At 36.9% G+C, this 16,491-nt stretch overlaps 1 protein-coding gene across 3 annotated transcripts in view; it reads left to right on the forward strand.

The window, feature by feature from the left end:
• The window catches only part of runx2a (RUNX family transcription factor 2a), a 76,006-nt gene that overhangs the window by 35,766 nt on the left and 23,749 nt on the right, over positions 1-16,491 (forward strand). For all 3 annotated transcript variants that reach the window (XM_048190387.1, XM_048190385.1, XM_048190386.1), the window contains one exon: positions 4,106-4,210. In XM_048190387.1, the coding sequence (XP_048046344.1) occupies positions 4,106-4,210 (105 nt within the window). The remainder of the gene's footprint in view (positions 1-4,105; positions 4,211-16,491) is intronic.

The following is a 16,491-nucleotide window of genomic DNA, read 5'->3' on the forward strand; positions in this document are numbered from 1 at the left end:
CATCAGTTTGACAGCACGTGCTGCAAATACTCACAACGCAGCCAAATACAGAAACACGCTGCAAATACTCTCAACGGAACTAAATACAGAAACATGCTGCAAATACTCACAATGCAACCAAATACAGAAACACGCTACAAATACTCACAACAAACATACAATTAGGATGTTGAAATATTTTTTTTTTTAAAAACCTCACCTTTCAGGTTGTTGACAACACCTCTGACGAGTAGACATTGAACAATAAGCATGTCCCAGCCAGGTTCATCACTTGTTGGGGTCCCCTTAAACATTTCTGTGCTATTTGCAGCGCGTTCCCGTATTTGGTTGCATAGTGAGTATTTGCAGCATGTTTCTGTATTTGCTTGCGTTGTGAGTATTTGCAGCACGTTTCTGTATTTGATTGCGTTGTGAGTATTTGCAGCACGTTTCTGTATTTGATTGCGTTGTGAGTATTTGCAGCATGTTTCTGTATTTGATTGCATTGTGAGTATTTGCAGCATGTTTCTGTATTTGATTACATTTTGAGTATTTGCAGCGAGTTTCTGTATTTGATTGCATTGTGAGTATTTGCAGCGCTTTTCTGTATTTGATTGCGTTGTGAGTATTTGCAGTGCATTTCTGTATTTGGTTTGGTTGCGTTGCATTGTATTGTATTTACAGCGTGTTTCTGTATTTGGTTGCGTTGTGAGTATTTGCAGCGCGTTTATGTATTTGGTTCTGTTGTGAGTATTTGTGGTGTGTTTCTGTATTTGGTAGCATTGTATTTGCAGTGTATTTCTGTATTTGATTGCATTGTGAGTATTTGCAGCGAGTTTCTGTATTTACTTGCGTTGTGAGTATTTGCAGCGCTTTTCTGTATTTGATTGCGTTGTGAGTATTTGCAGCATTTCTGTATTTGGTTGCGCTGTGAGTATTTGCAACCAATTCAACCAATTCAAGTTTCTGTATTTGGTTGCGTTGTGAGTATTTGCAGCACTTTTCTGTATTTGGTTGCGTTGTGAGCATTTGCAGCACTTTTCTGTATTTGGTTGCGTTCTGAGTATTTGCAGCACTTTTCTGTATTTGGTTGCTTTGTGAGTATTTGCAGCATGTTTCCATATTTGGTTCTGTTTTGAGTATTTGCAGCGCATTTCTGTATTTGGTTGCATTGTGAGTATTTGCAGTGAGATTCTGTATTTGGTTGCATTGTGAGTATTTGCAGCGTACTTCTATATTTGGTTGCGTTGTGAGTATTTGCATCGTTTCTGTAGTTGGTTGCGTTGTGAGTATTTGCAGCATGTTTCTGTATTTGGTTCTGTTTTGAGTATTTGCAGCATGTTTCTGTATTTGGTTGCATTGTGAGTATCTGTAGCGAGTTTCTGTATTTGGTTGCGTTGTGAGTATTTGCAGTGAGATTCTGTATTTCGTTGCACTGTGCATATTTGCAGCGCTTTTCTGTATTTGATTGCATTGTGAGTATTTGCAGTGTTTCTGTATTTGGTTCTGTTTTGAATATTTGCAGCGCGTTTCTGTATTTAGTTGCATTGTGAGTATTTGCATCATGTTTCTGTACTTGGTTGCGTTGTGAGTATTTGCAGCATGTTTCTGTATTTAGTTGCATTGTGAGTATTTGCATCGTGTTTCTGTACTTGGTTGCATTGTGAGTATTTGCAGCACTTTTCTGTATTTGGTTGCGTTGTGAGCATTTGCAGCACTTTTCTGTATTTGGTTGCGTTCTGAGTATTTGCAGCACTTTTCTGTATTTGGTTGCTTTGTTAGTATTTGCAGCATGTTTCTGTATTTGGTTGCATGTGAGTGAACAATATCTTGTGTTAAAGTTAATTCAAGTAAGAGCTCACACGCTTATGAACATTTAATCTGAAAAAAGAGTGAAGTTGCTGAGTAAAACATCACGTAAGATGAAAGCTCAGTGACTACATGACCCCACCTTGACACCCAACCCTTTTTTGTTCACACATAAAAAAATAACAACTAATAACAGGACTGCTGAGGAAGTTTATTCTTGGCTGCAAGGAAAACCCAAATGCCACTGCATGAGAAGATGCTAGCAAATGGTAGCAGGGTTTTGTATGATTGTGCAACAGTATGAGGTTCAAAAGTAAAAATTCTAGTCGTTTTCTTCATTAAGAAATCCTGAAGGGAGATCCACCAATAACAAAATACACTGTAAATTACTTTACTTTTTTACTTTAAATTGTAAATTACTGTAAATTACATTACTTTTTTTTACTTTACTTTTTTTTTACTTTGAAGCGTGTTTCTGTATTTGGTTGTGTTGTGAGTATTTGCAATGCGTTTCTGCATTTCATTGTGAGTATTTGCTATGCGTTTCTGTTTTTGTTGCGTTGTGAGTTTTTTGCAGCATGTTTATTGCATTGTGAGTATTTTCAGTGTGTTTCTGTATTGCGTTTTGAGTATTTGCAGCGCATTTCTGTATTTGATTGCGTTGTGAGTATTTTCTGTGTGTTTCTGTATTTGGTTGTGTTGTGCGTATTTGCAGGGTGTTTCTGTATGGTGTTGTGAGTATTTGCAGCACGTTTCTGTATTTGGTTGCGTTGTGAGTATTTACAGCATGTGTTGTCAAACTAATGGAGATGTTTTCTTAATTTGTTGGTTTGTTTTTTTTTTCTATTTGCATGTGTTCAGTTGCAGCGTTTTCTGTCCACCATATATTTGAGAAATTTACTAGCAATTCCGGAGTGAAAATTGTTTCAAGTAAATCTTTTCAGTGTATGATATTAAAGCTTCATACTCAATAGCTAATGAAGTATGAAACTCAAAACAATGGGCTTGGTGACCTTAGATTATTTGTTTGGAAGTTCTTCCCATTCCAAGAGTTAATCAATTAAACCTAGTTTAAAGACATGCTGCCTGATGCACAGGCTATAGTAAGAAAGGCAAAGCTAAGTGTAGCTGCCTGTTGTATTGTGTCAGTGCTTTTCCACCCACTTCTTCCTGTCTTACTCGCAGATCACAGCTCAGAGAATGTGTCATGCTTGACTTCACAGCATGCTTTGCACATTACACATTACTGCTGAGTCTGCCTCATTAGAAGTATCTTAGTATTTCCTGTGCACTACTGACAGAAAGCGCCGCCTCTTTAGCATGTTTTAGCTGAACAATATATTGTGTTAAAGTTAATTCAAGTAAGAGCTCACACATTTATGAACATTTAATCTGAAAAAATAGAGAAGTTGCTGAATAAAAGGTCACGTAAGATGAAACTTCAGTGACCGCAGGACCCCACCTTGACACCCAACCTTTTTATGTTCACACATAAAAGGATAACAACTAATAACAGCACTGCTGCGGAAGTTTATTCTTGGCTGCATGCATATTAAAGAGGAAAAACGAATGCCACTGCATGAGAACATGCTACCAAATGTTAGAAGGGTTTTGTATGATTTTGCACCAGTATGAGATCCAAAAGTAAAAATTTTCATTGTTTTCTTCATTAAGACATTCTGAAGGGAGATCCACCAATAACAAAGTATAAAGTAAATTACTTTTTTTTTTTTGCAGTAAATTATATTTAAACAAATTATTTCAGTATCAAAATATAATACATATTAATAAAAATATTAAATAATAATAATAATATTTATTAATTTAATATTCAACAATAAATATTAATTAAACATACAGTTTTAAAAAGTAATAAAATATATTATTATAATTTAATATATATAATAGCTTTTTGATTTTTATGTTTTATATGATATTTATTAATATATTATATTTATTATATTAATATTATTTATAAATAGTATAAAGCCACTGTTGTACAAGATATACATAGTTTATTCCTCTTGCATATACTGTACATTACATAAAACCTAATATGGCCTGTTTTATGCATTTCTGATTTGTCATATCCAACAACTGAATATTACAAATTCAAATCTCAGCCATGCTCATTTTCCAAACTAATTCTGTTATTGTCCATTGCGCCCAGGCCTTTTTTCAATCGCTCAAGTGCCTCGCAGTTAAAATCCCACAGTCATCACCGTCACCAGCAGAGAAATGCAAATGACCGCTGCGCAATGAATGCGACACATTGTCCGGTGGATTAATCGGGTTTGAACCTTTTTGTGTTTTGCAGGAAAGAGCTTCACGCTGACAATCACAGTATTCACGAACCCACCGCAAGTGGCGACTTACCATCGAGCCATAAAGGTCACAGTGGATGGACCGCGGGAGCCACGAAGTGAGTACCAAATATCACACATCATGTGATTAGCACGCGCAAAGAGCGCCCAAATCGCGAGATGAATGATTTTGTGCAGCATCGTGTCGCCGCCACTGGCATAACGCCCATCCGCTCAGCCAGTGGGACGAGACGTGTGGCCCGATGCATGAATTGATGCATAGATTGTGTTATGGTACTGTTTTAAAAAATGGATTCAGCACGCCTCAATGCACAAAGACGGCCTTTGAGGAGCAGCAGGCATGTTCAGCGAGGGGCAAATACAAACACGTGCTGTCAAGGCTGCTTGACTTGTGAAAATGTTTATTGTATTGGCCTCTTGTGTCTGTCCATCAACGTGCTCTTAAGAGTGAGCCGCTTGAACTTTGACCTGTGCTCTGGCTCTGTTCTCAATGGAATTATAGTGTACTGCATACTACGCAGTATACACTGTATACAATCTGCTGTTTTTTTGGGGGTTTTTTTTAAACCCGTTCAACTTCAGCTTCCATTTCCTGTGTGATGAAACAGGAATAATGTAGCACTAAGTAATACCATAATTTTTTAACTTGTATTTTTTTGTGACTGCCAAGTCATTTTTACAAAATTGGATTAAAAATGCAAAACATCTTTTTCACAATTTTCAGTGATTGATATAAAACATGAAATTTTGAAGTAGAAAACCTTCAATCATATTTTCTTGTAAAATGTACTCCAATTATATTTGTTTTATTTAGAAAAAAAATTATGTTTTACAGCAATATGCAATATACTACAGGAAGCCCGAATCTACCTATGAGTAAATATACTAAAGAAAATTGTAAAAATAGTTTACGTAATGAAGTCACATTGTGAGATATAGTCACAAATACAAGAAAATCTGAAAAATTATCCACATATACATATATTATTTGATGGCTTTCATTGTACACAGTATATACTGCATAGTATTCAGTGTGCAGTAAGCAAATATTCCATGCCTAAAACAGCCAGTGTAGAATTGAGCACATTGCATTGTGGGATATACGGTGTGCTCAAATTTGGCAAATGTAGTATGTCATGCTAGTATAGCATGCATACAGAAAATTCATACACATTAAAGGAATAGTTCACCCAAAAATTTAAATTATCCCATAATTTACTCACCCTCAAGCCATCAAAGAAGAATGTCATGCAGTATACACCTAGGATGGCTTGAGGGTGAGTAAATTATGGGATCATTTTCATTTTTGGGTGAACTAACCCTTTGACATTACTATACTACTATACTATTCTGAACACAGCCATGCTCGTAGTACTGTATATGAAGCATTAAAGGTATAATCCATCCTATAGTTGAGTTACAATGAAGGTCAAGATGTATTTCCAGAAAAAGAAAAAGAAAATCCATTTTATCCATCAATATTGGGTCATTATGTGATCAGCTAGATTAATTAGGAACCATTGTGACATTTCTCAGACAAAAAAAAGAAACTTTGATGATTTGTTTTACCGATACACTGAACAGAGACTTGTCACAGAAAAGAGAAGCAGCTCATGTTTTCTCTCTCAGAGCAACCTGATCTGACAAAAAGCTCCAGTTATGCTTCAATTATGAAAAAGCCACTTCATCGGAGTTGATGTCTGGACTTGTGAGTTGTGTGCAGTCCTCGCTGTTCTCGTGCCTAAACTTCACAGTTGCTCTCACTACCTGAAAAAAAAGCTAACTGTTAGAAGATGCTGCCAAATTTCAATTTTCACACTGAGCCCCAGGACCTGTAAATACACACAAGCTGTCATAAATTACTTTCATGTGGCAGAGAATGGAACCAGAAACACAGTGCTTGACTTTCTTTAGTACATTTATATTAAAGTCTGCTGCAATCTGACATTACGGCCAAAGTTCTTCACAATAATCGAATAAAAGTAGATCGGATTCCATCAACCGTTAACGGCGACTGACAGATGTTTCTTAAACTTACGTTTTATGCAAACTTTTTCGTTTTTCGGTTGTGAAATTACTCAAAGCATTCATGATATGACAGCAAAGCTTTCAATGAGCTGTCACTGTATGTTTCTAAATGACTGCACACAGAAAATCCCATTAACTTCCAAGAATATCCTAGAACCAGAATATCATACAAACTAATTTGGACTAGTAAGCAACCACATAGCAATGTGTTAATAAAGTGTCCCCATCCACTTTTTTTTTTTTTTTCATTCATTTTTTAAAAAAGTCTGTGTTAAAGAGCCATAAGCCAAACAAACATATATATATATATATATATATATATATATATATATATATATATATATATATATATATATATATGTATATATATGTATATATATATGTATGGGCAGAGCTGGTGGAATTTGCTTCACAGCATCATTAGTAGTTTTTCACCATAAATTCCACCATTAAATGTGATTCTTTACAAAACTAAATAAAAAAAAATAAGGGCTGATGGCTTCAACAAAAGCATATACCATCAATTAACAACCTTTGAGCTTTTAATGTTTTTGCTCATCAGCCACTGTGGCTAGTTTTTTTACCAAAGTTAGTAGCCACTCATCATTTTCACTGGCCACAATTTTGACATCAATACCATGGGGAAAAGCTGCCATACAGATATTTTTTATATTATCTCATAATTTGACAACAGGTATATTAGGTTCCTGCCACTTTAAGACCTGACGCATGGATCCATTGTACTGTTACACTGACTGTATTTAAATCAATACTCACCAAGACCGGCATTTTGACATTATTTAGTATGTATTTGACTGTTTAAGCAGAATAAGCTGCGAAAAAGAACTCAGTTGAATGAATAAAATTATATCATAATGCTGAAATTCAAGCTCTGTAACACCAATATTCATTTGGAGCAAACGAAACTAGTGAGTGAGGGGAGGAGGGTTTGTGTGTCAACTCACTGTCAGAGAGATGAGAAAAAGAGAAAGCAAAGCTGTATCCTGTAACTGTTCTGTGGAAAATTAGTATTGGAAGCGTTTAAAAATTGCAGTATCAATATGTATAGTAAAATCGATAATTTTGACAACACTACATTGCACTTAGTTTATTATGTCACATGCCTTTTTAATTGAAAAATGTATGTATTATATGCAAAATTCAACACGCCAAAGTGTCTAGTACAAGTGACTGCATAACAGAAAACCACTCGCATTTGGTTGGCGGGTGTTAATGTCAAGCCAAGGGTTCAACAATTCAGTTACTGCTAAAAATGTCCCTATGGAGAAAAATGAATGAAGTTTTTAACGTCTGGAACTTGACCTGTGTACTCCTATCTCTCAGAGCACATTAGCAACCCCACAGCAATGCCCTGGCTTATCCACCCAAAACACCGAAGTAGACTTCTTCGCAGGTCCACTTGCTTCTGAAAACCTGAGCACTGCCCCGAAGACCTGAGAGGGTTCGAGCCCAAAATTTCGACGAGTACCTCGGACACGGGTCAGGTTCATATTAGTGGCCTCGGGTCTTGGCTAATCTAAAATAAATGTGCTTTTTTCTGAATGGACTCGAGAAGACCCAATTAATAAACTTTAATCATCTTATGGTCAGGTAAATAACATTACGGCAAAAGTTATAGGACGTAACGAGGGTGATGAGTGATTGACATTTCAGCACTTCAGCGTATACTTGCGCGTTCATGTTAAATGCATTTTTGAAAAACGCATGTAGAAATTGAACAAACGTTTGTAACCTCTCACACAGAAATCCATCTTCTAGCAATGAGATCCATCAGGAAAAGCCACTTGCTTCATTACGCTGCATGTTCATGCAGGGCTATGCACACATCAATGTCGTTTTCGCTCAGGTCCAGTCGGGTTCGAAAATAAATGCCGTCAGGTCAGATAAGACTCAGTCTAATTTTGCCAGGTCGGTCTGGGGTCGGGTTTTTCATTTAAAAAAATTAAATTATGCACATCGGGTTTGGGTAAGAAGTGATTAGGGTTGATTTGGGTAGGGTACAGATTTTAGGACCTACATTGAAGCATCAACATTCCCTGTGATTAATTACCTCTCGCATCATCACATGCCATCATACACAGAAACACACAGTCTGATGAGCGCTGCTGTAGATCCAGCCTTGGCACAATTTCCTGGCACGTTTGTAAAAAGAACATGCCAACCTGCCTGGCACACAGCTGTCGCCACTGGCCTCGTATTCATAGATAACTTTCTGGCAGCTAAACCAACAATATCACTTCTTAAAGTCTTGTTTTTTCCCACTTTTCCTCCTCATCTCTATTAACACATCTGGCACCAGCGTTTTGGAGTCACTTTATGCCAGTGTGTGATCTTCATTCATTAGCGGATTAATCGTGCCCTTGGGCATCTCTGATGTGACGAGCCTTTCATCTCATGCAGCTCATTCATCTTCAGTTTTTCTTTCTGACTTTGTGTTCGTGCGTTTATCAAGGAAAATACCAGGTCAATGACTTCCAAACATGGCTTCTGTTGGTGTAAACACAAACGTTCTTTTTTTTGTTGTTGTTTTTTCTGACAGGGTTTATTTCTTTCAGACATTGTGTACTTACAGAATTAGTTGGCAGACATCTTTTTATTTTGTTAATTAATATAAACCAGGGTTAATATTGTTAACTAAAACCATTGTTATTGTTAAAAAAACCTTTTTCATTACTTAAAATTAAATAAAAATTAACTGAAATAATATAAATATTATAAATACATAATAATATAAAAAAATCCATTTTTCTTTAATAACATGCAACAATGGTCATGTTCACACTGTACATTTTGGGGATTGACAACCGCATTCACTTACAAGTGTGAGTCTCGAAATGTCCCGTACACACAGCAACTTACAGCAGCGTCTGGAACACTGTCTGTATGAACCATAGGTATGAACGTGCAACTAGTGTCAAGCCCATATTCTCTTACTGTGTGTTTTTCACACCGCCGGCGGCGAGAGCGTCAAAGTGACAGGAAGTCATTCATTTTCAATGAGAGCCGGCAGCGAGCTCCGGCGAGAGCGGCACGGCGCATCTTGGAACGGTGAGAGCGTCGAGGAGAGTTGACTTTATGGCGTCGAGGAGAGTTGACTTTAAATCAAGTCAACTTTATGGTAATGAGCTATGATGTGGTTCAGCGGCAACCAATCCGGAATGTAGAGGTCCTCGCTTGAGAGGATTCCGATTGGTTGCCACAACTTGTCATTTACTTTGACCCTCTCGCTGGCGGCGGTTTGAACGAACAGTACAGCGTTGTTGGCAGGGCGGCCAAGGCGAATGTTGACGCTCTCGCCGGTGGCGGTGTGAACGCACGGTTACTAGTAACCAAACGACAGTGACCAACGTAATATTAAAGATGGCAACGTCCATAAAACTAAAAAATGTCTTATCACTTTTGACATGACAAGAGGCTGATTGAACCGCGAGGTCATCCATCAAAACTTCATTAACCAACAGCAGCATGTAAACACATGCTAGCCGAAGTCTTTAACCATTGCACTCGCGTGTCACATCCTTCGCGCATGACACGGCATTTGAATTTGGAAAAAAAACACAAAACTGACGGGAGCCGCTCTAGGTGGAGAACGGTGACTGGATCTAAAACCTTCAGATGACACACAACTCTGTAAACACTGTAAGTTACAGAAAGCAAAACCACACACAAAACACCATAGCAGAGCGGCTCTCTCGCACTGTATGATGTGACAGACAACTAGTTGTCTAGTGCAGTTCCGTTCATACAGTGCGGATTTTCTGAGAATGCGGTTGTGAGTCCTGAAAAATTACAGGTCTGAGTTTGGTTATAGGCCACGTTCACACAGCAGCAGAATATGGTTGTCAGTCCTGTATTTGAGTCCTTAATACGGTTACGTTCACACACAGTATGGTTATTTACAGGTGTGACAAACGCATTTTATAACCGAACTCACACCCGTAAATTTTCAAGACTCACAAACACATTCTCGGAATATTCGCGCTGTGTGAACGGAACCGCACTGGACAACTAGTTGTCTGTCACGTCATACAGTGCGAGAGAGCTGCTCTGCTAAGGTGTTTTGTGTGTGGTTTTACTTTCGGTAACTTACAGCGACAGAGATATGAGCTGTGCGTCATCTTAAGGTGTTAGATCCAATCACTGATTCTCCACCAGAGTGGCTCCTGTCAGTTTTGTGTTTCTTTTCCAAATTCAAATGCTGTGTCATGCGCGAGACGTCACAAAGGACGTGACGCGCGTGTGCAATGGTTAAAGACTCCGGCTGGCGCGTGTTTACATGCTGCTGTTGGTTAATGAAGTTTTGATGGATGAACTTGCGGTTTAATTAGTCTCTTGTCTCTACAAAAGTGATAAGACTTTTCAGTTTTATGGACGTCGCCATCTTTAATATTAAAGAACGGGACATTTCGAGACTTACACCTGTAAGTAAATCCGGTTGTCGAACCCAAAAACTGACAGTGTGAACGTGGCCATAGAATGCTGTTGTCACTCCCGTAAATAACTGTACTGTGTGTGAACGTAACCGTATTAAGGACTCAAATACAGGACTGATAACCATATTCTGCTGCTGTGTGAACGTGGCCATAAAGTTACAAAAGAAGCCATTTTTCTTAGTGTAAAGAATTTAAAGAACCTTATTCCACTATAAAGTACCTATCTCTATGGATGTTAAAAGTTCTTCATGGAACCGTCGATGCCAATAAAGAACCTTTATTTTTAAGAATGTATGTTGACTTAAAAAAAATATAATAGCCTTTCTGAGGTTTACTGGGGTATTTTATGTAATTTAACAGCTCTTATTTTTAAGCAAATAATGGTTCAGGTCAATCTGCTCTACTGCATTATCTATCTCTCATCCGCATGCTGCTGTTTCTAAGCGGAAGGCAGGTGGCCAGACAGGAAATGACACATTCAGAGGCATTTGGAGTTGTGCAACGTCCTGTGAGTGTGTCGTGTAGCTGCCTCTGCCTGCCTGTTTACACATTCCTCCTGCGCTTAAGAGAGAAAAACAGAGAGAGAGACAAAAACTCTCATTCAGAAAGACAGACACACATTCAGGCCTTTAATTAAGTTTCAACGTCATACAGTTCTTTCCCAAAGGACGGTTTTGCTCAGAGGTTGCTCTTTCATTGCTCATGCAGAAGATTTAATTGAGTTTTCTGCTTATGTTTATGTATCAAATTGATCTTGGATGTTTCTTCTGAAAATCAGACGATTGTTGACACGTTTCACAGAAGGAGGGTAAATGGAGTATATGTTCATCTTGTGGATTTTTTTCACCACTTAAGTGTTCCCAATTTCTTACTTTCTCGTTTATTTCTGGTTCAGATTGTCACGGTATGTGTCACTCAATCTGTTTTTGGGCAAGTGAGATGAGTAAATGCACGTTCAAATTTAAACTAAAACAACAACAGTCATCATGTTCACACAGCACACACAACATCTCTGCACTTACTCTTGATATCTCTCAACATGGGAACAGAAGAAGTGTCAGTCAATGGGATAACAAAGTAGCTTGCATTACTTATTTGAAAAAGTAACTCAGATATTTTGTTGTAAATTTAAAAGTAATGTATTACTTTACAAGTTACTTGAAAAAAGTAATCTGATTACAAAACTCACATTACTTTTAGTCCGTTACCCCCAACGCTATTAACTATAATAACTCTGATTGAAATTAGAGATTGCAGGCCTAACTTTAAGAGCAAAACAGCAATTCACATCATACACAAGATCGCTTGATTAGCAGTTAACAGACAAACTGTGTTTTCATGGTTACTAAGGTGGTCTACACTTTGCCCTAACCATTTAAGCTATTGAGAAAGTGCAGATATATTTTGTCTAGCGTGAAATTCCCCAGCAACATGTACTCATTTGTAAAGAAAATATTCCTTGCGAGATTCAACCGGAGACGGATCCAATGATCTTTAGCCAATGGGAGCCAAGACACACAACAAGACAAGCATCAATATTGTTGCTCAAACTAAGTACGTAACTCAAGCGAATGCTGCTTCAAATCATGTCGTGCTTGCTGTTGCTTCATGAAATGATCAGATTTATGGTTTTCATCTGTCGATTCTACTCTTCACAGCAGCTCTTGACTGGTCTCGTCGCACAGGGCCACGGGAGTGTGAACCGCACGCTGCTGTAATCATTTGGCGGGTCTCGTGTAACTGTGGTTATTAAGAGCAATTTCAACTAATAGACTGGGAGGGGCGGCTCAGACCATTCAGAGAGGGCCCTGTGTTACTTTTACCACCATGACTGCCAGTGTTCCTCGCACACCATCATAATAGCAGCATTCTTACACCGATATCTGATCCTTTAGTGCTGGTTTGTTGGTGGGCTTGACACTTGAAAGACAGTCTGTATAAGCCTGTGAGAGGTAAAAGAACAAATTTAATATACAAACATGCCAACTGATTCTTATGCCATATAAAACAAAATAGCTTGTTACAACAATTTGCATTAAAAAAAAAAAACAACAACGATACAACTAAGAACAGTAGCACATGTGGCATATAGACTTCATCATTAGCTGTTTATGGAATGTTGGCTTCACTATGTTGGTTTATAAATCATAAATACAAAGAGTGTATATCATTTTTTTTACTTACACATACAGATCATTTGAACAAGCACTTAAGCATAATATTAAAATTTAGAGTTGCAAAGTTTGTGCTATGCAGTGTTATTGTAGTATCACTGAGATACTAATTTAGTTGTTCTTAATATTTTGAACTAGTTTTTATTTTTTATATTTTAATTTATTTAAATGTGATTTTGTCATTTTTATATTTTCTAAACCATATATATAGCTGTTTTTTTTTTTTTTCACTTTTTTTTCACTTCGCAAAAAATAGCATAGCAGAACAGAACAGCATAGCAATTCACACCCACTCATATTTTTTAATTATAAACAATTTCCTTCACAAATATACAAAATCATTCTTTACTGACTGTATTGAAGATCCCTGGTCCAGTGCTGTGATATGGTGTCAATGGAAAGTCACTGAAAAATAAGAAAGCATTTTAAGTTGTATTCACAATCTAGACTGTATTTATAAAGGTAAATCCTTGCAATTTAGTGCATGTGAAACACACACTAAAGTTTCCTGCTTTGCCTGTGTTGGCTCTGTTAATTAATGCCACCTCGCATTGGGGAGATGGAAAACATGGCTTGTTTTTAAAAAGGTATTTGCCAAGATTATCCGTGACGCTGTGTTTTGACTGCCATGAAGACGGCTGGAAAAGAGCTATTGTCTCATGCAGAACTCATAGCCAAACACGTTTCATAGAGCAGGACGGTAAATGCTATAAATGTTCTTCACATGGAGTTCATCCGCCACAATCTAATTTTCACACTTCTTTTTGATTTTATCTCACACTTTCTTTCTCGTTTACATCTCATTCAGTTTGTGACAATATAGGGTACAGCAAGGCTAAAGGATCCTGTGGTAAAAGGCACTTTTTATTGTATTTTTACTCAAAAAATACTACATAACAACCAAAAACAACACATTAGTTTCACAAAATACTACATAATACCATAATCACCTGCCTGTGCTATTTTTAGGTTTAATCAAAACAAACTATTTTTAAACAAATGTTGTTACTGAATCAATACTAACTAAATATATATTTGTCCACCAGAAAATGTTTTTTTTTAAATAAAAATAACATTTTCTGTGATAAAAAATAAATACATCTTCCACTTGAATATAACACTTTTTTTTTATGAATAAATAAATAAGTAAAATTTTCATATGCAGGTTTGTAGCCCTGTTGTCCTCTATGTAAGAAATGCTTTACAGGGATAGTTCACCCAAAAATTAAATATATATATATATATATATATATATATATATATATATATATATATATATATTGAAGAATGTTGGTGATCAGACAGCTGACGGTAGCCATTGCCTTCCATTTCTGGTTACTTTCTGGTTACCAACATTCTTCAAAATATCTTCTTTTGTGTTCAACAGAAGAAAGAAATTCATACAGGTTTGGAACAACATGAGGATGAGTAAATGATGAGTAAATGTTCAACAGAAGAAAGAAATTCATACAGGTTTGGAACAACTTGAGGATGAGAAAATGATGAGTAAGTTTTCATTTTTGGGTGAACTATCCTTTTAATGCTTTTACAGGCCAATGGAACAAACAAATCTTTCTTTTGCAGCCTCAGTGTTGTGCCACCACATGTTTCAGTGTATTGTTTGCATAACAGCTTCTGACAATCAATATGTTGCACATAAAATCTTCTATTGAGTCAGATTGTTTACGTTGCGGTTTGCGTGGAGCCGCTCTAATTGCTCATTGCTGAAATGAGCATTAGCCGTGAACCTGTGATGTCTCTCTCTCTCTCTTTGAACGTCGTTGTGCGTGTTCAGACAGGTAGACGCGCACAAAACACAAACGGTAAGCCCCTCGGACAAACGCGAACACAGGGCATTGAAAATAAACATATAAAGATGGCTTGCATAAGAAAGATCTGATCGTACTTTCCCCATGTACACTTTCAAATGAGAAGTGAATATGAGGCATGTATGTGACTGTTACTGTTGGCACAGAAACTTGATGCTTTCTGTCAACAATAGAGGGTTACACATGACTAGCAATATATTTGGCAGTTGTAGGCTTATTGCATGCTCAAATATTTTTAAAGAATTTTGTTCTAACATTAAACAACTACAATTACAACAATTTCTGCTCTGCTCCAAAACCACCATGCTGTCTACTGCCTACTAGGAACTGCCTACTAAAAGGAACTACATTATAACCCTGTGTTTTTGGTAAAAGCCATCAAGTTTTCATCATTTGTAAACATTAAAGGAACAGTGCGCCCAAGAATAAAAATTCTGTCATCATTTACTCACCTTTGTGTCATTCTGGACCTGTGTGAACACAAAAGAAGATATTTACAAACACAGTAGTGGCCAAAAGTAATGTCCGGCCTATATGGAATTTGATATACATTTTATAAAAACTTTTAATATTTTTTGAAAGTGTTGCTTAGGCTCACCAGGTCTGCATTTATTTGAGCAAAAATGCAGTTAAAATAGCAAAATTGTGAAATATTATTACAATTTAAGAAAAATGTATTTTATTTGAATATATTTTAAAATGTAATTTATTCCTGTGATGCAAAGCTGAATTTTCAGCATCATACTCCAAGCTTCAGTGTCACATGATCCTTAAGAAATCATTCTGATATGCTGATTTGATGCTCATGAAACAAACAGTTTTGCTCCTTCACATTTTTGTAGAAACCATATTTTTTAATGAGCAATCTTATTTTTAATAAGCAATTTAATAAATGTTTATTGTTTAATTATTATTCATTAAACTTATTAATAAATGTTCATTTATTAAACATAGTAATAAATATTCATTTCCAACATACTTTGTGTTCATATTAAGCAAGCAATACAGTAATTTTTAAACAATAGTTGAGTTAAATAAAACAACCCATTTGCTGGGTTAAAACAAACCAATTGCTGGGTTTGTCCATGTTCAACCCAACTTGGGTTCACTGTAAAAACATGTTTTCATGATTTGTTATCTCAACATTTTTTCTTCTGTCAAATCAACTTAAATAATGAATGTGGTTCAGATAACATAAGAGTTTCTATTGAATTGCCTTCATTGTATTAACTCAAATTTTTAATTTCAGTGAACTCAAAATGTTAAGGCAACCAGGTAACTTAAAGTTGAACCAACAATTTCTTTACAGTGTTTTACAGTGTACATTTTTTAGAGTGTAGCACACACACACACACACACACACACACCCTTGTGCATTAACCCCAATTGTGTCATTACAACAAAACAGAAGCAAGCTGACCTCCATGTGATTTTTAGGGACCATTGCAACTAATCTGACCAGACAGATACATAGCTCATCTTCAGTAGTAGAGCCACTCCAGGATTCTGGCCTGTGGAGAGAGACACATATAGACCTAATGTGCATTTAGTATTTATGATGCTCATGAGGCAAATCAAGGATTTTTTTGTTAGTTTTCCGCCAATTACCCTACGGCACCAAGCCGGTCTGGCCCCAGATCACCCCTCAAACAAATACGTGTTGGCCCAGAAATAAAAGTTTGGTTGTTTGGTAGTTGTACGGTTGCATGGTGTCTGATTGTTGCAGTCGGCCCATCGATTTATAAAGCTCTAGTAGCATGTGTGCCCCTTCTTGGCGTAGTTCACTTCCTGAAGCTTGGAACACACGGACCACACAGGCGACTGGCAAATCTCCAGTGCTGCTTGGCTGCCGTCAGCTTTCTCCATTTCTCTCCCCCTCTCCGTCTACTTCTGA

This window comes from Megalobrama amblycephala, linkage group LG5 (assembly GCF_018812025.1).
Source record: "Megalobrama amblycephala isolate DHTTF-2021 linkage group LG5, ASM1881202v1, whole genome shotgun sequence".
NCBI lineage: Eukaryota > Metazoa > Chordata > Actinopteri > Cypriniformes > Xenocyprididae > Megalobrama > Megalobrama amblycephala.